The 25,983-nt window shown below is 37.4% G+C and overlaps 1 protein-coding gene across 5 annotated transcripts in view; it reads left to right on the top strand.

Annotated features, from left to right (window-relative positions):
* The window catches only part of NCOR1 (nuclear receptor corepressor 1), an 84,675-nt gene that overhangs the window by 38,989 nt on the left and 19,703 nt on the right, over window positions 1–25,983 (top strand). For 3 of the 5 annotated variants that reach the window (XM_048074224.2, XM_048074223.2, XM_066979743.1), the window contains exons 17-46: window positions 561–623; window positions 1,295–1,434; window positions 2,195–2,321; window positions 2,799–3,354; window positions 5,325–5,451; window positions 5,758–5,953; window positions 8,637–8,810; window positions 9,670–9,830; window positions 10,221–10,341; window positions 10,437–10,538; window positions 11,036–11,130; window positions 11,587–11,755; window positions 12,321–12,461; window positions 13,428–13,511; window positions 14,019–14,275; window positions 14,669–15,029; window positions 15,562–15,786; window positions 16,484–16,693; window positions 17,622–17,771; window positions 18,341–18,514; window positions 18,982–19,147; window positions 19,417–19,913; window positions 20,367–20,495; window positions 21,078–21,235; window positions 21,480–21,703; window positions 22,133–22,270; window positions 22,790–22,932; window positions 23,742–23,795; window positions 24,865–25,086; window positions 25,639–25,821. In XM_048074224.2, coding sequence (XP_047930181.1) covers window positions 561–623; window positions 1,295–1,434; window positions 2,195–2,321; window positions 2,799–3,354; window positions 5,325–5,451; window positions 5,758–5,953; window positions 8,637–8,810; window positions 9,670–9,830; window positions 10,221–10,341; window positions 10,437–10,538; window positions 11,036–11,130; window positions 11,587–11,755; window positions 12,321–12,461; window positions 13,428–13,511; window positions 14,019–14,275; window positions 14,669–15,029; window positions 15,562–15,786; window positions 16,484–16,693; window positions 17,622–17,771; window positions 18,341–18,514; window positions 18,982–19,147; window positions 19,417–19,913; window positions 20,367–20,495; window positions 21,078–21,235; window positions 21,480–21,703; window positions 22,133–22,270; window positions 22,790–22,932; window positions 23,742–23,795; window positions 24,865–25,086; window positions 25,639–25,821 — 5,547 coding nt within the window. The remainder of the gene's footprint in view (window positions 1–560; window positions 624–1,294; window positions 1,435–2,194; window positions 2,322–2,798; window positions 3,355–5,324; window positions 5,452–5,757; window positions 5,954–8,636; window positions 8,811–9,669; window positions 9,831–10,220; window positions 10,342–10,436; window positions 10,539–11,035; window positions 11,131–11,586; window positions 11,756–12,320; window positions 12,462–13,427; window positions 13,512–14,018; window positions 14,276–14,668; window positions 15,030–15,561; window positions 15,787–16,483; window positions 16,694–17,621; window positions 17,772–18,340; window positions 18,515–18,981; window positions 19,148–19,416; window positions 19,914–20,366; window positions 20,496–21,077; window positions 21,236–21,479; window positions 21,704–22,132; window positions 22,271–22,789; window positions 22,933–23,741; window positions 23,796–24,864; window positions 25,087–25,638; window positions 25,822–25,983) is intronic. The other 2 variants (XM_048074225.2, XM_048074226.2) reach the window with 2 other exon arrangements.

Below are 25,983 nucleotides of genomic sequence, written 5' to 3'. Positions count from 1 at the left end.
GGAACTAGCTCATAGCACACTGGATTGTGAGAAAAATGCAGAACTCCTTTTGGAGAAGCTGCTGTGTTGTGCCTCCTTCCCTCCAGTTGTGAACAATATTAAAATCAATGAAATACTGCTGTGTTTTGTATTTTACCCTGAGTTAATTACATACTTGCTATATAAGGTCAGGGTTAAATTACAGTTGAGAATCAGTTTTATTTCTTCAGGCCCCACTGTAGTCAATGTACTGATTAAGACAATCATATGTGCAGTAAGAGCACAGAAAGTTCTTTTGTGATTTTTAGAAGAATATAGCATGTTTGAGTTACAGCAATATCTAAATTTAAGGAACCTTGCCAGATACATAGAAAAGAATGGATCACAAGGGAGAGAAAGGGCACTGCTGAGAATGTACATTTATATCTTGGTTTAAAGGAGGCTGACTATTTCCCACTGACAAAAGCAGTTTTTTCTGAGTGACTTGAATAAGCCTTAATGTAAACAGGATAATAGATTATGGGATGGTCATAAAAGTGGCTTTTAGTCTTTTCTCTGATCAGTCATTGTTTTTCTTTCAGCTTCTGCAGAACCTGTGGAGACATCCCGCTGGACAGAAGAAGAAATGGAAGTTGCTAAAAAAGGTAAACCTTGTAAAACTTCTATTTTACTTCAGAATACTTGTATTTACTGAATTATTGAAAACATATTTACTTCAAATTCTACAAGTCCAAATTCATTGCAGTACTACACTGAATGAAGAACTTGAAATTTGCTGTTTTTGTTTTGTTTTTAACACAAACATCTTTAACAGAAAAATGCGTTTTTTGGGATGTGATGACTTATTTCATATGGCCTACTTAGAACTATTTGATGTTGTACTTTGTCCACAGAAGCCTGAGAAACAGATGTGAAGATATGTACGTTGTATGTAAATCTTCAAAGTCATGTGTTTAAAGTTTACAAAATGTCCTTTTGTATAAGGCATTCTTCAAGCAGACTAGTTAGTGTATTTTATAACTTGTTACTTGGTAGATACTGTCATCTGTAAATATTATGCATAAAATAGACATTTTAGCAAAGGTGTTATGTATTAGCAACAGCAAAGAGTTGAGTTTGAAGGCTTTATTAGCAGACGTTTAGATACTCAGCTTTTTACCACCCCATAATTAGTGGTCATATACGTTTTCACTGAGAATTCTTTTAAAGGACGGCAATACTTTTGTATCTTCCCTTCCCACTAGTTCCATTTATTAGGGTTTGGATAGCTGAATTATTTATCATAGTAAATATCTGTTCCTATGTGTTTGAACAGGCCTAGTAGAACATGGACGCAACTGGGCAGCAATTGCCAAAATGGTTGGGACGAAAAGTGAAGCTCAGTGTAAGAACTTCTACTTCAACTATAAAAGGAGACACAATTTGGACAGTCTCCTTCAACAGCACAAACAGAAGGTAAGTGCAGTGGACATTGACTATTTTACAGGGAAAAACTTGGCATCTCTCTGAAGTCCTTCATCATGCTTCAGTAAGACTGTGTTGCAGTAACCACTTGTTTCCTTTTCTACTTGTTTTTGTGTTGCAACATATATCTCCTAGAAAAGGCAGCTGATTCTCACTGACCTGTGATACTAATCACTTCATACTTCAAAATGCAATAGAAATTTTTCTATCAGATAATACACTCAAGCCTGAAGAGTTCCTTAGCTCTTTGAAAATGACATTCCTTATCAGTACACCAGCAAGTAAAGAAGTTCAGGTCATTGCTGTAAAACATTTACCTTGAAACATGTTGTGTCACGCAGTAAGCACTAACCTTACAAATCAGAGCAAAAGAATTAATAGAAGACAACCAGGAACTGAAAGTTCTGGGGCATCTAAAATAGAATACTGAGGGCTGGAATCCTCTAAGCTGTGGTGTCCTGGTCTTCTCTCCACTGAAGCGAAGAGCTTCAGTGTCTGTGTTTGCTGCAGTAGTTTTGTTCTTCCCCCAAATACGTAAGGAGTCAGTGGTTTGTTCCCAAACTTATTTTTGGTCAGAAACAGCAAAAGCTGGACAAAAGTTGAAAGGGTATGCCCTTGTGAATGAATATGTGCTAAACAGAGATTCGGTGCCTTTTATTTTAACCTGAGAGTAAGAAATGGAAATGCATGTTAAAAACAAAACAAAAGCTTGTAAATGTTCAGTATGATATAAATACCATATATTTATCAGTCTTCACGAAGGCCCCGCGAAGAGCGAGATGTGTCACAGTGTGAGAGCGTAGCTTCAACTGTGTCAGCTCAGGAGGATGAAGACATTGAAGCATCTAATGAAGAAGAGAATCCAGAAGACAGTGAAGGTAACTGGCAGGGAAGAGAACTCCTGTATGCACTGAAAGAGAGGGAGAGACATGTTTAGTCTGTGTCAATGATACAATCTGAAAGTTTTGTTCCATTCATAATGTGGTGCTCAGATACTGTGTTTCAGTTGGATTTTAATTGTTTGAACTCACTTCACTAGTTGCATCTGGAGGGGGAAAAAGCATTTTCAGTATTGAGTGGCCTGAAAATACTAATGCTTGTTATTTTGAATATTCTGTTTTCTAGAGGATAAATTAACAGCATGTGGCTGAAAAATTGTGCGTGCTGAAGCAAGTTGAACCAAAGATGTGTAACCTTTGTTAGTTAATGCTCTCAGTAAAACAGTTGGGCAATTATCTTGTGTTTTGAGACGGCAGACATACATCTGATTATTTTAAAAAAGATAAAAAGCAGCAGTTGACTGAAACTTAGTTGGATTTCATTAAGTTGAACTCTTATTCTAAAACTTTTTTCAGGTGCTGAAAATAGTTCTGATACAGAAAGTGCTCCATCTCCAACTCCAGCAGAACCTGCTAAACCAAGTGAAGAAACTCCACCTGACAATGCTGCCTCGAAAATAACCACTGAGGCAGCAGCAGAACAGGAATCTACTGTTAAACCTGCAGCCAGCACGTCTCCCTCCTTAACAGCCCAAAGTGTATCAACAGCTGAAAGTCAGACCTCTGAGCCACAGGTTAAGGAAGAAATAAATAATGAGGCAGAAGAACCTATGGATGTTGACAGTAGAAGCCATGCAGTTGAAGCTAAGCCTGTGCTCAATCTTCCAGTACATACCAAAGTAGAACCTGTAGAGACGGAAATGAGGCTACCAGAGAATATTCAAGTGAAAATAGAGAGTGATACCAAAGAGAGGGAGATGGAGAAACCCAAGGAAAAGTCGGAACCTGAGGAAATGGACTATAGTCTGTCACAACAGGTTAACTCAGCAAGACAAGAATCCCATTCAGATAATGATTCGAGTGCTACCTGTAGTGCTGATGAGGAAGTTGATGGAGAGCCTGACAGACAAGGGTGAGTTTAATTGTTTAGCATTCATAAATTGCCATCTTTAAAAAGTGGTTTTAACAGTGGTCAAAACCTGTCATCAGTAGCAATATTTTTGTTATGAATTTTTACTATACAAAGAATTTCTAAAGAGGCTTTGCCAGAAGTGCAGTAGAGGGAAATGTTGATTAAAAAATCTGATGAAAAGCCCAAAGAAAGCTCTTCTAATGCAGAGTAAGGCAAAATTCCATAGTGATTGACTGGGTAGTTAGCAAATTAGCACAACTACCTGGAAAGCTAGAGAATAAGGGAAATTGAGCCATTTAGGATCTGTTCAGAGAATGGGAACCATGTAAACAGTCACCTGGAAAGGACAGCAGCTTACTAAAACACTGAAAATTTGCCAAAGCATGAAAAAAGATTCAAGATGCTCCTGGCATGAGTTTCCAAGATGAGTAACTGGTATTTTCTGGTGAGAAGGGGAAGCTTTTGTTGCTGCATGATTGTCTGGTACACAGACACTTAAAAATCAATTACCAACTCAAAAAAAAAAAAAAAGTGGGGAATTTTGTAAATCCCTCCAACTATCCACTAAGAAAATCATCAGTGATTGTGTAATTGGATCTGTACTAAAGTTCTTTGTTTTTTTGTTTGCTGCTTTTGCACAGTACTTCTGTACAAATCTACACATTCAGAAGTACACATTCTTTATAGTGTGATTCACTCACTTGGGAAATCTTGTGGGCTCTCCATTCCCTTTAGAGTAAAACTGTTTGAATGCAGAGCCAAAAATTCAGCATGTTTTAATTGATTCTTATTCTCACAAGTTCAATTTAGTAGAGTGTAGCCAAACCTCCTTGAATTTGATAGGAAAAACAGCCTGAATATGTTTTAGTAGATGACAGTAACTTAAAAATAAAATAATAAAAAATCTAAGGGCATAAAATGCTCATATTTTAGTTCTTTTTACATTTCACATTTATTTGCTTGTATACCCTCTAGAGTCCTGTACCCAATTACTGCCATTGAACCATGTTATATCAGCTGATAGAACAATCTCTTGAAGACTATTATTAATAGAGTCGTGGAAGGTATTTCTCACCCCCTACCAGCCTGTGTCTGTAAACTAACGGACAAATGTCCTGAGAAGTAGATGACCTCTTTCTTCAAAGTGTATAGTAGTGTCTGCATGCATCTAGTCGTTCCTGGGAACTCAGCCCTAAACAGCGTGGATAACCCACACAAGCAGATAGGCCTTTAAATGGACAGTGCTGCTTATATTTGGAACCGTTGTATCTTTGGGGGTAGATGGTTCATTCCACTGATGATAAATGAAATCTTTTAATGTTCTGTTGGTGCAATTCCTGTGTAACCATAGCATAGCTTCAGAGCCAATGCCCCCTCCTTCCCAGTGGTCTTAATATACACACAGTACCGAGGATAGATGTTAAATGTCAGAAGTATCCAGTATCATTGTTCCACATGTGCTCTTTTGAAGAGGGCAGTCTGTGGTGTTTCTGCACCCTCTGCCTCTTCAGACATCATCTTTCCACTTCAAAAATGTATTAGCCTTCCATGTGGAAATAGTCTGTTGTACACTACACTACTGTTTACGTATTTCCTATGCACTAAATATATCCAGTGCTTGCCATCTATTTTTTCCCCAAGGCATTCTTTATAAAGAAGGTTGCATTGTGGTAGTACCGTATATATAGAAACTGCATACGTGAATTTCTGGTTTTCAAGATTCTGAACAATTCTTTCGGTATTTCTTCGTATTTTACAATATAGCAGTATCTGTTGCTTATTCTACCAGATGTGCTTTGGGACAAACAAAACATGATTTTGATTTTTTTTTTGACGTTGTCCAGTATGTTAAACGTGTTGGTTTTTTTTTCCTTTTTGAAGTTGAGAGGTTTACTTTTGCCTGTAATTTTTAAGATGTTTTATCTTGTTCATTTTGGTGATATTTTTCCCTTCCTTCTCTCTTTTTGCAGTATCTTCAGGGAGTCAAAGCCCTCACTGTTAAACCCCACTGGGTCAATACTGGTGTCGCCCACAATAAAGCAAGGGCAGATGGACCTACAACAACTTCACCACCGAGCTGCTGTCATACCACCAATGGTATGGGGTGTTTTAAATGATGTTTGAAGGAACATGTTGTCCTGAGAACTACCTCTACTACTCAAGCAGGAAAAAAAAAAGAAACAAAGAAATGTATTGTTAGCTTTGTTATCATAATACTTCTAAGGGGTAAATTAAGTTAAATACAAACAAATATACAAGTGTTAGCCTAAAAACAGGCACAGACCACTTGAAACGTTAATACATACGCTATATACCTGCTGAAGCGGAGCCGTTGAGCAAGACAGTTACTTTATAAGTACGTTCATTAATGTACCCAATGTTAACATCTTCCCCTCTCTGTAGGTTTCTTGCAGTCCCTGTACCGTTCCTGTTGGAACACCAGTGAGTGGTTATGCACTCTATCAACGGCACATTAAAGCGATGCATGAGTCAGCACTGCTGGAAGAACAACGCCAGAGGCAAGAGCAGCTGGATATGGAGTATCGAAGTTCTGTAAGCCCATGCGGCACTTCCAAGAGCCCTAATGTCGAGTGGGAAGGTAGGTGGTTTTACATCTGTCATGTCATGGAGGTAACCCTGCATTTTATGTCAGCATATTCCACTGTCTGCCATGTTTAAGAAGGAAAATTTAGCATACTGTTGATTGTTACCTTCTGATAGGACTTGATTGAAGGAACCTCTCTATTATAACAGATGCTGCTGCAGTGACAGTGTTGGAGAATCACCTTATAATCTCCTTAGATAAAGCAGAACTGGCTCCATTGGGGTGAGATCAGAATTTAGTTTTCGGAAACTAAAGGTGAAGTTGGGAGAGAATTACTAATGGACAATGAGCACAATTAAGAGGAATGTTTTACTGCACGAGAGCCTGGTGAATTGAGCCCTGGAATACTGCACAAAAGAATGGTAGAACTGTCATGCTGTAGCCTGTCAGACCACGAAGGGCTGTGTGAAAGGTTTTTCTTCTTGCAAATATGGAGGCTGGTTGCCTTTGCCTAAATAGATGCTGCTTGGAGGCATGATTTGAACTGAGCTCTCGGATCTGGACCTTTGTTTCCAGAATGTGACTCTTGTGTTCTGTGGTACAGAACAAATCCAGAGCTGTTCACCGAACCTGTCAGGGTTCCCAAGTAAGGATGTTTCTATTACCATTGTTGGTTACAGGAATGTGATTCAGATGGGCAATTTATATTTCTATTTAAGATGCATTTGGTAGCTTTCATAGACACTTGCATTATGTTTTCTCTCAGTGTAAATTGGCTATTCTTTCATTCTTTGAACTGAAATTATTCTAATTCTCTTAACAACTTGCAAATTGCAAACAGCTTGGCAGATGATTGTCTTTATTTATGCAAGAAAAGCATATCCTATGGGAGGTCCAGCTCTTGCTGTAACTGTTACCTCTAGATACCCAACTTTCTTTCCTGGGAAATGAATAGGTCCAGAAACAACACTGTAACCGGGAAATAAAACCAGTGTGGCTTATGTGTTGAATGTTAGAGATATCATCATAGATGCATAATTCTGCATTGTTTGATTTAATATCCTTGTGCATTGTGTCTGTTGGCTCCGCAATGTTAGCAGTATAAACTATCATGGTCTTTGAAATTTGAGTGCTTTGTACTTAACATGCTCAACAATTTTAAAATTATGCTGTGAAAACACTTCATCTTAATTACTTCTACTGAAGTGAAATGAAGGAAACATACCTTTTTTTTGCCTGTTAAAATAGTGAGAAGGGAACTTGTGGATTGAAGGGGGAGGGCGTAGAGTTGCTGGTTTTGGAAGTTGCTTCTTTAGGTAGAAAGTCTGGGGATGCTTAAAAGTACCATTTAACTAAAATATTATCTGAATAACTCTTGGCATTAGCAGTACTGTATTACGAACTGTGGGAAAGTTTTAGCACCAAGTCTCTGCCAGCAAAAATCAAGGGTGTTACTGAAGCAGTGAGGGGGGATAATGTGGTTAATGTAAATGGGTTCTACAAGTCTGGACATCTTCATCTGCAGACTAAAGAGGCTGACATGCCATCAGATCATTGCAGTAGCTACTTCCTAACGTACATTGTGCATGCCAGCTTGTCCATCCACTCGTGTATGTAGGAGAGAGCCCACAGGCTGCTTAAAAATCTGGTATTGTATACATTGGAATATACACGTCCAGTGACTGTATTGCAGGGCATCTAGTCAAACTGAAGGGCATGTTGCTGATTGGCGTATGACAAACTACAAAATACTTCATCATTAAATATAATAGTAAAAAACTTCTTTACGAAGCTATTATGGGATGACTAGTGTCATCTTTCTTTAACCATGGAGATAAAAGATGTAGTTTCCCAGCTGCAGTAGACTTGTTCTGGCTTGTAATTTTTAATACTTAAATTGTCTATTGCCAAACGGAAGGAATTTGAAGTTGTGGTACTGGATTTTTAGTTTTCTAAAATCAATACAAATATATTTTCCCTTTAAACACAATTGATGGGCAATACTGGTATTTGAACTTTGATTTGTTGCTTCTGTGGGCAAACAAACAAGAAAAGGAGGCGTTTTGTCTGATGGAATTAGCATGTAAGTCTGGCTGAACTTGTATGTAAACCTGGCCAATGCACAGTATTTAGAAATCTTTAAATTTAATCTTTTCAGTAGTAGAGCTTTCACTTAAAGGACTTAAAGGAACCAGCTACTGTTTTTCACCAGCAAAGCATGAGAGAGTTTATACAAATAAGTTTATACAAGTGTGTAACATAATTTTAAAAACTGCAGTCTTTGCCAGGGAGAGCATTCAAGGATAATTATATGTGTGTGTGTGTGTGTGTTACAATCACTCACTGATTTCGAAATAAATGCATGAATCTGGATTACTCAAAAGAGTAGGAGGACTAAATACTTACCTTCCTCTGGTAGCACTGCGTGCTATTGTAAGAGAGGAAAGTGGTACAAAAATTGCTATCCTTATGCCTTAGTATGCAGAACTGTTTATTCCTTTCATTCAGAGAGAGCCTACATGCCTGACCTTGGCATTTTTCAGTTACTTCAGTGCCAAGTGATATTTCAAATTTAATTATTTCCTTTCCGGTCTAAATGTGTCCTTGTAATTAAACTTTTGTACCTGATGAGTACAATCTGATATAGTAATAAGCCCTTTGTTAAAACTCTGTGGTAGACTGGACCTTTTGACTCTAATTTCTAAACTTGGGATTCTTCTTTCTTTAACTGTCATAGGAAAACCGGTAGCCTATATGCCTTATGCTGAGGTCAAACGAGCAATAGAACAGGAAGCACAAGTGCAAAATACAGCAACGAGGTCAGCATCACCATACAGGCTGTCTCCAAGAGAAGTCAATAAAGCCTCTCCCCAGCCTGATATGAACGCAGCTCGCTACAGTGTCCCACCAGGTAAATACTTGCTTTAGTATCATAGCAATATACAGTCTTTGGAAGCTAGGCTTTGTTACTTTATATAGTATCAAATTATTCTCTAAACATTTTTGTGAACAAACGAGAGTAGTATGTTTTTTGTGTCTGTAGATAGATGTTCTGTATTCTTGTTCGGTTTTGTTTGCTTTATCAGCTGCCTAACATGCATTTTATTAAGCAATTAAGATGATCTGAAAAGTGTTAGAACAGCATGGGCACAAAGCAATCCAGAGTTTTTTTCAACTCAGTGAAAATACTGTCACTTTATGAAGGAAGAATTGAGGAAAAAGAGAGCTACTGTTAAGCTTGACATAAGTTTCTGAATAATTGTGTAATGTTATATATTGAATGATTTATAAAACAGTGAAATAACTGGCAAATCTTAGTTCTGGAACTTGGATTATTGCTTCTGCCTTCAGAGTATAATGTCATGCTGAGAAAAGACAGAATCAGTGAAGCTTAGATTATACTTGCCTCAGTTGTTCTTATTCTTTAAGTAGAATACTTTATTTAAAAACAGAAAAGCAACGACAACAAATGAATGTACCCCGTATTGTTAGCTTTAAAAGTTTACTTTTCTGAGTTTGTAGTTTTACAGTGCAGATTTTACTGTTTTTGAACTTCAGTGCAAGGTTAGATATTACCTAATAAATTTCTAAGCACAACATATACATGGACATAGTTTCAGAGCTGAAAATAGAGCTAGATAGCTTTTGGGTATTGTGAGATTATTCCTGTTGGAAATTGTCAGATGAGCTGAGTTATTTCAGTTCTTCTTGTCTCTCTAATGACTAATAGAGCTGAAACAGACTTTGTTTAATGTACATTCTTCCCTAAGTTCTCCAGCCAGCTCCTCACCAAGTAATAACCAATATACCTGAAGGAGTCCGCCTTCCAACTACCAGACCTACCAGACCACCACCACCCCTCATTCCATCCTCCAAAACAAGTGTGCCATCAGAAAAACCTTCGTTTATCATGGGAGGCTCAATCTCACAAGTAAGAGAACTACTTGTTGAAAATCTCTGCTTATAACATTCTTTCTGCCATTTCACCAACTGTCAATATCTTGTACTCAGTTATATGTTCACAGCATTTAACAGTTAAGACCTGTACATGTCACCACTAAAAGTCCAGGAGTTACAGGTGCTTTATAAAATAGAACACGCTGCAGTTGTTTACATTTAGTAGCGCAGGTGAGGATGTCCAGTTTAGGTGAACTGCATCTCTGAACTAACAGTGACACTGGAGTCCTGTTGTTTTGCACTTTGATATTTTGCAGTGGTGTTGTGTAGCATTTTAGGATCATAGTAATATTTGCAGTCTCCTTTAAACACAGAAGTGAATCTGCATTCCAGAAACAAGAATTAACATAATATGTTGTTTTAGGGAACACCTGGCACTTACTTAACATCTCATAGTCAAGCTTCCTATACCCAAGAAACGGCAAAGCCATCAGTGGGCTCTATATCTCTTGGGCTGCCAAGGCAGCAGGAGTCAGCCAAAGCTGGTAAGAAAAGAAAAGCTGACGTGCATTTTTTTATAGACTATTTAATAACTCATAATTAAGGAGAGATTTTCTTTTTTTTTTCTTTTTCTAAATAGCTTCCCTGCCCTATATCAAACAAGAAGAATTCTCTCCCAGAAGTCAGAATTCCCAGCCTGAGGGACTCCTGGTCAGGGCACAACATGAAGGTGTGGTTCGAGGTAAAGTCAGTCATACAACTTAAGAAAGAAACTTTGTCAGAGCCTGATGAAACTGAGAGAACTGGAGCCCAAACTACTGAAGTGTTGTTATTAAGTATTAAAGGATTAATCCGCTCCCTCTTTTCCAAGGCATGTGTACATGTGTTTTTGTAACAGCTCCTCCTGTCTGCATGTCTCATTTAAAAACATTTGTTTCAAGACATGCCAGTTTCAAAACTAAATTGTTGGGCATACACATAGCAATACTTGTGAAAGATATAAATACATCAAAAGAAAGGAAACCAAATACCATGGATTAATGGCTTTGCGTGATGTAAAAGGCTAAGTCAAAAGGGGAAATAATTTAGCTGTCTCAAATGCATACTATTAACAAGCTGAAAGTTTCCCTGTATTTCAGTATAAACTAACAGTTCTCATTAAAAAAGAGTTTATGTCAAGTAAAATAGCTGTATTTTTTTGATTCCCTTATTTATCTGGATGTCTTTTTTTCAAATCAGGTACCACAATACAGGAGGGAAGTATAACACGAGGAACTCCAACCAATAAAGTTTCTGTTGAGACCATTCCTTCTTTGAGAGGCTCCATAACTCAGGTATTTTTCATCTTACTGAGAAGGCTGTAGCAAAATAATGTATTTACACTATCGCTGTGAACGTATTTGCATGTCTAAAAACAGTAAATTAAAGTCACAGAATAGGAACTGCCTTAAAGAAGTTGAAATACAATCAGATGGTTAAATCCTGTAATTGCTGAAGTCAGTGTTGTCAGGATTTCATCTTTACGTATTTGAATATTTTTATATTTCTAAAATAAAACCACCAGAGCTTTAAGTTGTAGCTAACTGAAGGCTTATTAGCAATTTCTATGAAAAATAACATCACACCTGAGTTCAAATGTTACAATCAGTCGTAACCAGTCTTGCACAGATGCTGTTTAAAGCTGTTTCATCTCATCATATTTTAAACACTAGTGTTTTATTTATTTATTAACAAGGTGTCAAAATGCTTACAAATAATTATGTTCTGAATTATATTTGATTTAAATGCAGGGTACACCAGCTCTGTCCCAGTCTGGCATAGCAGCTGATGCATTATTGAAGGGAACTATTACCCGGCTAGCTACAGAAGACAGCAGCCCAGAAAAGTGCCGGGAGGAAGCTTCAGCCAAAGGCCATGTTATTTATGAAGGCAAAAGTGGGCATATTTTATCTTATGATAGTGAGTATTTATATATTCTACTTGATTAAAGTCAAGACTGCAGCAGGTTCTGCTTTTATAATCCATAGCTGAAGTATATCTGCTTCTAAATGTATAAACATCAGTCACTGGGGTGCCATCCTGAAGAAGTACTGACCTACATGTACTTTTGTGGGTATAAGAATTAAAATGATCCAGAAATTGTCTGTGTTCTGATGAGTATCCTGTACTATGTAGTTAAAATACAGTTCAACTATTTAATTTCTGTGCCATTTATTTCCAGTTTTTCCAGGAAAATTTTTATTTTGAAAGGTTAAGCAACCAAGTTTAAAATGTTCTGTATTAAATTCAAAAGAAATACATCCTTTACCTTTGAGCTGCAGTTGAAATACTGATACATGAGTAACTGAACAAATCTTTTATTTAACAAACCATGAAAGATCTTTTTAAGGTTGAAGCTTAATGTTTCAGTATTACACTGAAGTTGTCATTAAAGCATTTGTGTTTTGTGGTCTCATTAAATTTAATGCTCGTGACTTTTTTTATTGTCCACATTTTCTAACCACACTCCTGTAAATTTTACCAGCTATTAAAAACGTTCGTGAAGGAACAAGGAGTCCAAGAACTGCTCATGAAATTAGTTTAAAAAGAAGTTACGATACAATGGAAGGAAATATAAAGCAAGGAATGTCAATGCGGGAGTCTCCAGTGTCTGCACCACTGGAAGGTAAAAACAGCTGCTCCTAAGTTGTTTTGCAGTTTATTCAAGTCTTTTGCATTACTTTAAGATAATCTACAGTTGTTTATGGGGCAAACAAAAAGAGGAATTAGATTTATATCTTATGCTGTTAACCAAATCTAATAAGATTTAAATAGTCTTTAAATCTATAATAACCACTACAATAAAAGCATGCTGGGGTTATTACTGGAGTAGACGCTAGTTTTCCTATTTCTTTTGTTGGTGGATGTTCCAATAACTGCAGGTGATTCAGCTGGCACTTACATGTGTCAGATCTTCAAAGAGGAGTAACTGACTCTTCACAATCCCAGTGGATTGTTGCAGAGTTCAAACAGCTCTGAGTCGTACTAGCATGGACACAGCCATTGAGTGAAAAATTGCTTCTCAGCTATGGCACAGTAACGTACATACATTGGTATGACCTTTTGCATTCCTGCAATAAATCTCATAGATAATGCCAAGCAGAAGACTTGTACAGCTGCTGTATCCTGCTTCAGGGCATCCCTAGTATTATTTTGATTTAATAAACTGTAATCACATTAAGACTGTAAAGGTCAAGTCGGGCCATTATACAACTTTTTCTGATTATCTTAAAAAATAGAGATATCAAGATGATGTTTCTTGCCTAAACTCTGGAGTCTTACTCCTAAAGTGCATTTTGTCCCACCCTTGGATAGCCCTTAAAGGATATTTTGTGTAAAATTTCATTAGATGGAACAACACAGTTTAGAAACCTCTTACTCGTATATAGAAATTCAGTGCTGCTTTGAAGTTGCTCGTGCATTCGGCTTGTCTTCCATCTTTTGTGGGCTTATGAGGCAAGGCTCTCTGGGCACTACAGATAGTATCTGTAATGTATGTAAGAAGGGTGGGTTTTGTTTTGTTTTGTTTGGGGGGGGAGTTGAACACATGTTGTTTTAGTTCTTTAAACTATTTTCTCGTTTTTAAATTTAGGTTTAATCTGCCGTGCACTGCCTAGGGGTAGCCCACATGCTGAACTTAAAGAGAGAACAGTGTTGTCTGGTTCTATAATGCAAGGTAAACTTTTGCTAGTTTAGAAGTCAAGCATTAATTACATTCCCAAAAATCTGGATTTCTGAACCTTAAAACTGTTATTTATTAAGAGTGGTAGCTGTGTTAAGGATAGAGCATATTTTATTAGACTGTTTTCAGAGCATAAGTTATCTATAAGCAGCTTTCAGATATACTGTATATAAAGCTAAATATGTAAACATAGCTTTTTCTCTTTTTGGAAAATAGATACTTTTTAATATGAATGCTTGGTAATTAGCAACGTTTTTACTTTTTGTTTTTAAATGAATATTAATACTTCCCCAGACCTCTGAAGATGTATGCTATTGCCTTTATTTCGGCATCTGAAATAACCTGGGGCACTTTCAGTAACTTGAATATTTCTTCACTACTATTATAGTTATACTATAGACTACTGCAAGTCAAAATTCTAGTAGTTAGTTACTCTGTTTATTAAAAAAGAGACTTAGTGATTATTAATACACCTGATGTGACTCTTTCTTCCTATAAAAGGCACACCAAGAGCAACATCTGAAAGTTTTGAAGAAGGCCTGAAATACCCTAAACAGATAAAGAGAGAGTCACCTCCTATAAGGACATTTGAAGGAGCCATTACTAAAGGGAAACCATATGATGGAGTCACTACTATAAAAGAAATGGGTCGTTCCATCCATGAAATCCCAAGACAGGACCTGTTAAGCCAGGAGAGTCGCAAGACTCCTGAAATGGTGCAGACAGCCAGGCCAATCATAGAAGGCTCCATATCTCAGGTAAACATAAAAAGCACGGCTACGCTCATACAGTTGCTTACATATTCAGTAGTGAATCAATTCCAGATGTTTGAGTAGTGTTAAATGTGTGGGTGTTTTGTCTGTTTTCTTTTTAAGAAATATACCAATGTATGAAATTTAAATATATTCTGTGTATTAGAAAAATCCTGACACTTCACCTGTAAGGAATACACTTGCACGCCTGTCTGAGAGAACTGAGAAGTAATAGTGGCTAAGATCCAGTTGTATTCTGTGCTGATGTGATAGCAGTAATGAGCTACACTATCAGTCAGCAACATGATTTTTTAAATCTTATTATTATTAATTTTTAAGCAGTAGTGAAACATTGACATCTTACCTGATTTTTTTCCTTTTTTTTTTTTTTTTTTTCAGGGTACACCCATTAAATATGAAAGCAATTCTGGCCAGTCTGCCATCAAACACAATGTAAAATCATTAATCACTGGACCAAGTAAACTACCCCGTGGAATGCCTCAGCTGGAAATGGTGCCAGAAAACGTGAAGGTGGTGGAGCGAGGAAAATATGAAGATGTGAAGACCGGGGATGCAGTACGTTCCCGTCACACGTCAGTAGTCAGCTCTGGTCCCTCTGTTCTCAGGTCAACTCTTCATGAAACTCCTAAATCACAGCTGAGCCCTGGGATTTATGATGATACCAATGCACGGAGAACACCTGTGAACTATCAGAGCCCAATGTCCAGGAGTTCACCTATGATGAATAGAGTTAGCGAGGGTATGTTATTTTGATCCAGAGTAATACAAGAACTTCAAATACTTTCATTTTAAACTTATTATTTTAACCATTTTCTGTAGTCTCTTCTACTTCCGTTTTACTTTAATGGTTCCTCTTCATTTGAAAGGTGGTTAGAAGGAATTTAAGGCCTTAGCTGTTAGTTGAAATAAGAAAATGAAAATCTGCCATATCGTAACGTGGAGGTAGGAAAGTAGTTCAGTCTCCATTTGCATTTGATTATGGATGACACTCAAAGAGTTATCTAAGACTTATCTAAGATCATAATGTTTTGAGGGCAGAAGCTATTCCTGTGTTATATAAGCCTCTAGAAGAGAAAAATAATATGTGCAAACAATTGTAGTTCTAGGATTTACATTTTTAACCAGAGTTTTTGATAAAAAATGCTTTCTGTGATTTATTGTAGGAAATTGCAGGGTCCTCTAGAACCTGCCTTGTGAGCCAGCGTGTACTTACTGCTGAATCTTCTATTGAAAATAGGTATTTTCAGGTTTTTTTTCCTTGTTTCTGTTAGCTGGAATATCTTCTGGGAAGCCAGCAAATCATGAAAGGAAAAACACACTTACTCCAACACAGAGAGAGAGCGTGCCAGCAAAATCTCCAGTCCCAGGGGTTGATCCTGTAGTGGCTCACAGTCCTTTTGACCCTCATCATAGAGGAGCTACTCCTGAAGTCTATAGGAGTCACCTCCCTCCTCACTTAGATCCTGCTATACCATTTCACAGGGCTCTGGATCCTGGTAAATATGTTTGTCTTGTTTTTGGTTTGTTTGGTTTTAGAAATACTGTATGCTTTGCACAGAAAAGATGCCTTTTAAAAATAGTTATTGATAGGCAGTTATAAGGGCTTGTATACGCTGTTGTGGTTTGATATCCAACCGAACCAAGATAAGGAAACTTACTAAAATATTCCTGTATAATACTGTAGCTTTCTTCTAGAAGATGCCAGGTCACTTCTGTTTAATTTAAAAAAAAAAAAAAAAAAGACAACAACAGCAAAAGATTGTTTTTCAAATAAGTATTTGTGAAGCGTATTAAAATATTTCAGGAAACCAATGCAAAAAGGGATGTGGAAGATCCTACAGAATGGAAGTGTAATTTTGACCCCTCTGATCACAGAGGGATTACCAGGTTATCCCTGATAATATTAAATACAGTAGACTTCCTTTTAACATATCCATCAGTCTACCTTTGTAAGGTATTTTAACCTTCTTTAGTTATTTCAGAACTTCACGATTTTATTCAACTCTCTACTCTCGGAGAATAGATTGTTTAGATTTTTCTGCCTGTGTACACTGCATAAATTCAGTAAAACATGAGTATTAAAATGCTATTTTTGATCCATTTGGTGCTGGCTAGAGAGAACTGATAGTGCTTTCCATTGAAACTTCAGTTCTGTACCTTGAGTACTAAATCTTTTTTCTACTTCATCCTCAGCTGCTGCTGCTTACCTGTTCCAAAGGCAGCTCTCACCTACCCCTGGCTACCCAAGTCAGTATCAGCTTTACGCAATGGAGAATACACGACAGACAATCCTAAATGACTACATTACCTCACAGCAGATGCAAGTCAATTTACGTCCTGATGTAACCAGAGGATTATCTCCTAGAGAGCAAACTTTAGCTCTCCCATATGCGGGAGCAAGAGGTACACCTGTGTTTTTCTGATAGTCTTTAAAGCGTATTATAGATAATGCAGTATGGCTTGGCAGAGAAGCTGAAGAAGCTGATAAATAATCAAAACTCAAAAGTAATGCTTTAGAAGATAAGACCATTGCCAAAAAAAAAAACAACAAAAAAAACCAACCCACCACCGCACATCCAAACAGGAACCAAAAAAAAAAAAAAAGTAAAGCAATTTTTTGCAACTCTGTTCACTGTGGAGAGGTTTAGGAGAGGTTTAGACTTCTGTGAAGGGGTTTTCTAATGGGACATAATTTTGAAGAGTTTCACATTGAAATGTCCAGTGCAATATTGGAACAAAATAATAAGTGAATAGTTATGAATCCCTGGGGTTACATGGCATTCTCCCAAGAATAACAAGCTTAACAGGAAATAGCTGAGCTACCAGTTTAGTTACTGGACGTGATAATCTCTCTATCATTTAAATCAGTTTTGGTAGTTATTGGAAGAAAGGAAGATAACAAAAGTGAAGGAATTAGTCCAGTAGGACTAATTATCTTCAGGATATGATATTAGTTATTTAATTGGTTGAAAAGGAAGAGATAAGCGTGTTTTTCATAGTAGGGGAAGTTATATTGGAGTACCAGTGAATACCTGTGAATTTCAATGTTACTTTTTATTTTATAAATATAAGAGATCTGGAAAAGGGAGTGAATGATGGCATGTAATACTATTTTGCTAATAGGTCGGATTATTCAGAAGAGGTTTAGTGTATCTTTTTATGAAGGACAATTAAAGGATTGCTACAAATGCAAATTCTCATTTAGTGTGTTCCTAAATTGCTGACTGCCAGATACATCTTCCACTAAGCATTTATTAATGAACAGAATATATAATGTGTGGACTTTTGGTCTGTCCTTGAAAGGCTGTTCTTGTGTGTCATCTCCTAACAGGAATTATTGACCTGAACAATATGGCTCCCACTATATTAGTGCCTCATCCTGGAGGAACAAGCACACCACCCATGGAGAGAATTACTTACATCCCTGGTACTCAGCTTACGTTCCCTCCCAGGCCTTACAATCCTGCTTCTCTGTCACCAGGTACAAGCTGTTACTATTTGATTTTGTATCTCTAATCATCTGACATACTGAGATAGTTGACCAATTTATTCTTTATTAAGCTGTCATTAACGTTATGGCTTGTTTTGTCAGGAAGTGCTATTTCTTTGCACTTCCCACTTGGATAGCAAAGTTTTGTTTTGTTTTGTTTTCAAATTATAATATGTATTGTTGCAGTAGCAGCTGAAGGAGCACTGACAAATTCAGAACTTGCCTTGTTCTGTCAGATCTTCATTAATAGCAATTTAGTTACTGGTTCACTAACTTTATACTGTGTGTTAAAGACTGAAATTTAGGCCTATAAGCTGTCTAGTTTCTAACTATATAGAAACCACTTCAGTAAAAAGCTGTTAGTTGAACCTTCCACTGACACTGTGTTAAGCTCTTACCTTCCTTAAATAAGTGGATAGACTTGACTGGAATGAAAATGTATTTGGGAAATTTGTTGTAAGTGGATGGCAGAATGTATTGGAGAGTGTTTGCATCAAATTATGCTTAACTTTAGTATCTGTTTTTGCTACTTAAAATGTTTTGTCTTGTGGATGTTCCAGGACACCCTACACACTTGGCAGCTTCTGCAGCTGCAAATGCTGAAAGGGAACGGGAAAGAGAGAGGGAGAAGGAACGGGAGAGGGAGAGGGAACGAGAACGAGAGCGGGAAAGAGAACGTGAACGAGAGAGGGAGAGAATAACTTCAGTCCCTGCTGAACTTTATCTTAGACCAGGTGAGTGTGCATTGTTACATTTGGAACAGTCTCATTGTAGACTGTAACTATTTTCTGTATTCAATATATATCCACATAAGCAACATGCAGCTTATTAACACGTTACAGAGTATTGTTTGATTTAGCCTACACTTAAGGAAGGTTTCTAGCACTTGGCACTTCTGTTCCTAATTGAGACTTCAAGTTTCAGGCTTCTTCATCTTTCTGTCATAGTGATGTAGTACCTAGGGAATGGTGTGAATCCCAGTCATGCCTATCACTACTCGCATCTTATTTAAAGCATTGTAAACAGAATGCTCCTATTTAAATCCTTAATATATACAATTGCATCTAGAGTGTTAGAGACAATTGGGAAAGGATATGGAGGAGAAAGCATTGATACTTTGTTATACATATCCTACGTTGTTATAAGAGTGATTTATATGTATATTTGGTTTTTTTTTCCTCCTCTGCTTTATTTTCTGCAGGTACAGAGCAACCTGGCAGACCTGGCAGTCATGGATATGTTCGGTCCCCATCCCCTTCAGTTAGAAGCCAGGAAAACATACTGCAGCAAAGGCCTAGTATTTTTCAAGGAACCAACGGGACAAGTGTAATCACACCTTTGGATCCTGCTGCTCAGCTCCGTATCATGTATGTTTCTTATGTTACTGTCCCAGAAATATCTGTACTAATACTTGAGCTTATTAAAAGGTGCGTTTAGTCTGAGGAAGATCCTAAGAAACTAGGATATACCACAGTTGTCTGGCTCTTTAATTTATTGAAAATGATCCTATGCATTTGCACCAAGTCCAGTTTGGATTGAAATTAGTATCACAAAAGCTTTGCTTTGTTTTACTCAAGAAATGGCTCTGGTCCTTCTTCATGTGATATAATTCAAAATATTCAATGTTTGTCAACAGGCAGCTCACCCCTGGAGCTCCCTCCATAACTCAAGGGTTGCCTGCTTCGCGCTACAATACTGCTGCTGATGCCCTTGCGGCCCTAGTAGATGCTGCAGCCTCTGCTCCTCAGATGGAAGTTGCCAAAGCAAAAGAGAACAAGCATGAAGGAACCAGGATAGAAGAGAATATGGGACGCAGGTCAGCTGTGGTTACTGAGCAGCCGCAGATGGAACAGAAAACACTGGAGGTAGAAAAGAGGCCTGTCCAGTGCCCCTATACATCTGCAAATTTTTCTGGTGGCAAGTCCCAAGGACAGTCTTCATCAGTAGTCTATTCAGAGGCTGGTAAAGAAAAAGGACCTCCTCCTAAATCCAGGTACGAGGAAGAGCTGAGAACTCGAGGAAAGACCACAATTACTGCTGCTAACTTCATAGATGTGATCATCACTCGACAGATTGCTTCAGACAAGGATGCACGAGATAGGGGCTCTCAAAGTTCAGATTCTTCCAGTAGTTGTACGTATCTTAGTAACTACTTACTTCTTTGCTGTCTTAGCCTTTTAGGGAGATAACAAAATGTGAAATGATTCTGATGCTTAATGATAAAATACTCAGCTCTGCACAGATCAGATGCTTGATAGGCAAATACAGTTTTTGAATATAGTGCAGTGACTGAAGATTCTTGTAAAATTTAGTTGATCGCTTTATTTAGGTTCCATGCTGCATTGTGAAATGCAGGATAATAAAACTGACCATATCAGAAGTCAGGAGATGTAAAATTACTGAATTTACATTAGAACAGTGTTTTGTGGAAATATATTTCACCGTGATTCTCATGAGAAAGACGGACAGTTTTGACTTCCATTTCACTGATGTCATTTTAATGGAAAGATAGTGTTGTTACATATAGGCAACCAAAATCTTCAGTGATATTCAAACCTTATTCCACAACTTTTGCTTGATATACAGTATCTTCCCACCGGTATGAAGCTCCTGGAGATGCCATTGAGGTGATTAGCCCTGCAAATTCACCTGTACCTACTCAAGAAAAGCTACAGTCCTATCAGCAAGAGACACCTAAACCAAGCCAGGCAGAGAGTAAGTTGGTCTATTTATGCAAGTGTGCTGACAATTATTTTGCTGATATTTACCATGAAGTCAAAATATAGTTAAAATATATCAGGAGTCTTTAGGTCACTGTTTACCACATTCTTAACTTTCAGAAACTTTTGCTGGAATTATGTTGTTGCAGGATCTGTGTAAAAACTTGAGCAAATGTATTGGAACTGTCACTTGGCATTGAACAGCTCCTTTACGTTACAGCCTAGCTGATTCAATAAGAAATTTATTTTGAATGTACTATTTAAAATTACTGCATGTTGGTGTTGATGTCTGCATTTTTTTTTATCTCTTAGTAAAGCTCAGACTACTACAGTACCATTTGCAGATGAGAAATGAGCTGGAATTCCCCAGCATTGTGGAATTAAGCTTTATGCCTTTGATAGTCCAGGGCCTATATGTGGAGGGGAAAAGGTGTTTATTACACATGATGCCTAAAATTTATTATATAAAATCCATTATAGAAACACCTATTGTTTTATATTCGTAAGCACAGAACTTTAAAACCTTGAAGCTTCAGTAATACCTTCATAAGAAACTGTCCTTTTGTTCTTCAACTAGATGACCCAAACAGGCAATATGAGGGGCCGATTCACCGTTACAGGACACAACAGGAACCTCCTTCACCCCAACAACCTCCACCTCCTTCCTCCCAAGCAGAAGGGATGGCACATGTGCCCAGAACCCATCGACTTATCACCCTTGCTGATCACATCTGTGTAGGTTTATTTGTGTACATCTTTTCAGATGTGAAAAGTTATGCTTTGATTATGAAAACAAGGTTTGGAACATTATTAGTTTTATTAATTACAGAGTTGGTATTGGAGATATACAATAATGTCTGAACTTATTTTCTCATTTGTTGCAATTAGTCTTATATTCATCTAGTTCACAAATACTGAACACTATGCTGTAGCCAATGTCTGACCAAAGTTTCCTTTCTCTTTTTTTGACCACAATCAGCAAATTATTACACAAGACTTCGCTCGAAACCAAGCAGCTTCTCAGGCCCCTTTGCAGCCTCCCACCACTACATTCCAGAACTCCACCCCTGCTCCAGCGCCTGTTTCTACCCGAGCAAAGACATCAAATCGCTACAGCCCTGAGTCACAGTCGCAATCTGTCCACCATCAGCGGCCAGGTGCTAGAGTGTCACCTGAAAATCTGTCTGACAAGTCCCGGGGAAGGTAATGCATGTATTTTGTTTAACTGTAAATTTAATTAATTCCCAAGTACAATATTTACAAAAGCTAGTGCAGTAGTCTTTACGTAGATCAGAAATAGTGGTATCCTTTGGTCTTTTTTTAGGCAATGACTTGCACTGTTTTTGACAATTGCTTGGCTCCATAATATAAACATTTTCCCTTCACTACTAATACTTAATTTCCAATCCTTGGAGGAGTGAAAAATTTTTAATCACTTAGAACTTTGTGGAAGAAATCCACAGAATCACTGTGGACAAATCAGCGTTATCTTTTTGAGATCATCAAACGTACTAAAACATGTAACACACATAACTAGAAATAGTTTTATAACTACTGGAATGCAATTATATGTGTTAACTACTCTGTTACATGCATTAAGCGTACTTACCTGTCTCTGAATTCTAAATGTAGACCTGGAAAATCTCCAGAGAGGAGTCATGTTTCTTCAGAGCCCTATGAGCCAATCTCACCACCTCAGGTCCCAGTTGTACATGAGAAACAGGAAAATGTTATATTGCTTTCCCAAAGAACTGAGCCTACTGAACAGAGGTATGTGTAAAACTGAAGTTTAAAAGCATTATTCTGGATCACTTGGCTGCAAACAGTATCTTTATTAAAAAATCACTTATACAATCTTCCTCTGTTATCAGAGGCAAGTTTTTAATCACTGTTCATAATAAGGAGGATGAAATTGGAGGAACAGCTGGGATGACTATTCGGGCTTCTAGCTTAAAAATGTAGTCACCCACCAATATATAGCTAAACCTTTAGCCAGCATGCACGTTGCAGGGCAGAAATAGACACCCCTGAAATGTTTGAGTGCATCATCTCTGTACCACTCTCCAGCACAGGCAATGACAATCTGTGAGCTTTAGAATCTTGAATCTTGAAAAAGCAGGTGTTTCTGGACAGTCATTACATTGGTCTAGTCCCTAAAAAAGAGGTTGAGGAAAGATAATCTTAAAGCATATGAATGTTGGCAGTATCAGCCATTGATTGCTTTTTGAAAGGTTTAAATGTACAGCGTGAAAAATGTTCTCTTACTTTGACGTGTGTTGGTCTTGGCAGGACTGACTCTCGCTCTCCAGGTAGCATAAGCTACCTGCCTTCTTTTTTCACCAAACTTGAGAATACGTCACCAATGGTAAAGTCCAAGAAACAGGAGATATTTCGAAAGCTGAACTCATCTGGTGGAGGCGACTCAGACATGGGTATGTAGGACTTTTCAATGAATTTTTGCAACTTAAGCTCTATGTGACTGCTGTCCACAGATGTTCTAACATAAATGTTTCAAATAGCATGACTGAATATTAATCTATTAATGTGAAAACATATTATATATGACTGAATAGCTGTAAGATTTATTTTTTTATGCTGATGTATGTAAATTGTTGCATTTAAGCATTTTAATATTTAATTTGAGAGATGTAAATGTACAGAAGAAGCATATAATTAATGAGATAGTGTGCTTCATATCAACATTAACTACAGACACAAAGTTAACTAGAATAGTGTCAGGTTTTAACAACTATTACACCATTTCCTTTTTGAAAAAGGCATCTTTTAAGCTGGATTTTTTTTTCTTGGACCATATGATTATGACTGTTAAAATGATGCATTCTGGATATTTTAATGCAGTATCAGTAATGGATACTGTCCCAGTGGAATATGATACTAGAACTGTATTTTTTTTCTCTTAGAAATCTTAATATAAATTTATATCAAAATTATCAGTAGTAAGAGTTTGAGGTGTTTATGAATTCAACACCTAATAGAAAGTACTTAATTGAAAGTGAATGCTTTTGCAGATTCATTCTGAGAAACAAGGCTGAGTTAGTAAGGGTTGCAGTATTCTTTTTATTGGATCTCCACCGTGTGCACAATACATTTTGCTATGTTGAACAAAGTACAGGAAATAGTTCAGAGTAATTCTACCGTATGTATTAAGACTAATAGGATTCACTTCTAATGATCATCAGTACCCTGGAAAACTCATTTAAATGTTACGTTTTAATTGCAGCAACTGCTCAGCCAGGGACTGAAATATTCAATTTGCCAGCAGTCACTACGTCAGGTAAGTTTTTCAGTAAAAGGAACTATGCATGTTTCAGAAAAGGTAAACTAATGCAATATATTTAATGTATGTGCTTTGGGCAGTGCAGTAAATGAGGAAGAGGATGTAAAATTTGAAAAGTAACAAACACCCCACAAAAGAGGTTGTTTCCTTTGTCCTAAGGAAAAGCAAAATGATCAAAGGAAATTTCAAATAATATTTAAATGGGAACCGAAGCAAGAATTGTTTTATTTCTCTGGTGTCTGCAAATCTTAGAGGTAGAAGTCGTGAAATTGGTTAGCATCTCACTTACATAGAACTTAAATATAGTGTAGTTCAACAAAAGTAGATCTCAGTTCATCAAATGCAATTTACTTTATAAACTGGGGTATTTAAAATACTTGCTGTTTTTTTCTATGATAAATAACACTAAAAAATCCCAATTTCCTGTCAGATGAGGAAATTAAACAAAACCCATACGTTCTAATGATAAAAGCGAATGAGGCAGGGAAATTAAGTGAAATATGGGAGATAACTTCTAAGTCTGAATCTGAGTTGTACTGTAGATTGCCTTTACATGGTTTTAGCCAGTTGCCTCCCCTTCTGATGCAATGATTCTATCTTTAATTGGAGAAAGTAGTGATCTCCATCAGATGAGATGAAAGGGTAGGCTTTTGGAATTAAGTATTTGCCACAAATCATACTTCGTAAGATGAATTAGTATGGATCATTAATATGAGAAGTATTCTTCTGGTCTGTTCTCTTACAACTGATTAGCAGCAGCAGATTTTACTTAATATGCTATCACAATCAGCATGTTCAGCTTCCTTTGCTTTTTTTTTTTTTGCTTAATGTACAATTTACTCTATTGCAGAGTCTGACATTTAGTGTTTGCTGGCACATATAACTTATAGCTATTGTGAGCTGCTTTGGAGCATGTAGCTTTGCATTTTAAAAAAACATCATCTTTTTTTCCCCCCACTTTCTGCCTATCTCTCAAATCTTTGTTCACATCCCTTTGTAATTTCTCTGAGATATGTTTTTTGCCTCCCCTCCCACCTTTCCATGTATGTTTTCTTTTATCTCCCAGGTGCAGTCAGTTCTAGGGGTCATTCCTTTGCAGATCCTGCGAGTAATCTTGGTCTAGAAGACATTATTAGGAAAGCATTGATGGGAAACTTTGATGACAAGAGCGAGGATCATGGAGTTGTAATATCACAGTCCATTGCAGTAGCATCTGGCAGTTCCAGCGCTGCAGTACCTGCAAGTAGTGAGACGCGTAGAGAAGAAGCTAATCCATCGCCTAATTCAGGTGAGGTATTTCAGCTCCCAAATATTTCATGGTTTAAATAAAATAAATAAACGAAGGGCTTGAATAAATTCAGTGTCACTGAAAGTCATTCCCTTTCCTCTGCAAGTGACAGAGAGATGGTGTTTCTATTCCCAGTAGTGGTCCTGGCTTTCAAAACGGTGCTGGTGATTTCAGGAGCACTAGCCAATATTTCTGGGAGAATGACAACACTGATGAAACAGGGAAGAGATAATGGGTTGGCTCGGTGGCTTGATGAAAAATACATGTGTAGTACATCACCTATAGGGAACATGCACTGATGGGAACTAGCTTGAACTGAAAACAGCTCCCTTCCTAAGGTTGGAAATATAACTCTCATGGTAAGAATAGGGATTTTCTAGCAATAGTGTCATTAGTGACTGTATAGGCCAGTCTTCTAATTGTAGTAAATCAGCATTGCAGAAAGCATCAAGTCAAATCCTTGTTTGGTGCTAAGCGATAATTTATAGAAACAAACCTAGAGGCTAAAGTGTAGTGTAATATTTTTGGAAAACCTGTCCCTTCTATTTCCAGGAGGGGGAGTCAGCAAGCAGAAGTTAATTGGCAAATCAAATAGTAGGAAGTCTAAGTCTCCAATTCCAGGACAGGGATATTTAGGAACTGAAAGACCTTCTTCTGTCTCATCTGTACATTCAGAAGGGGACTACCACAGACAGACTCCAGTGTGGGCCTGGGAAGATAGGCCTTCATCAACAGGTGAGAAATGGGGGTTCTCTTTCCAACTTAATGAATTAGATGTGTTATTTGCGGAAAGGTCAGATGCAGACATATAACACTGGCAGTTATCAAAAGATTACATCATCTAGATCTGTGGTGCGAGGATTTCCTGAAACAGATTTTCTGCTAGTTGTCACAACC

This window comes from Anser cygnoides, chromosome 18 (genome assembly GCF_040182565.1).
Source record: "Anser cygnoides isolate HZ-2024a breed goose chromosome 18, Taihu_goose_T2T_genome, whole genome shotgun sequence".
In the NCBI taxonomy this organism is placed as follows: domain Eukaryota; kingdom Metazoa; phylum Chordata; class Aves; order Anseriformes; family Anatidae; genus Anser; species Anser cygnoides.
The sequence above is the reverse complement of the archived record's forward strand: the minus strand, read 5'-3'. Positions and strand labels throughout refer to the sequence as shown.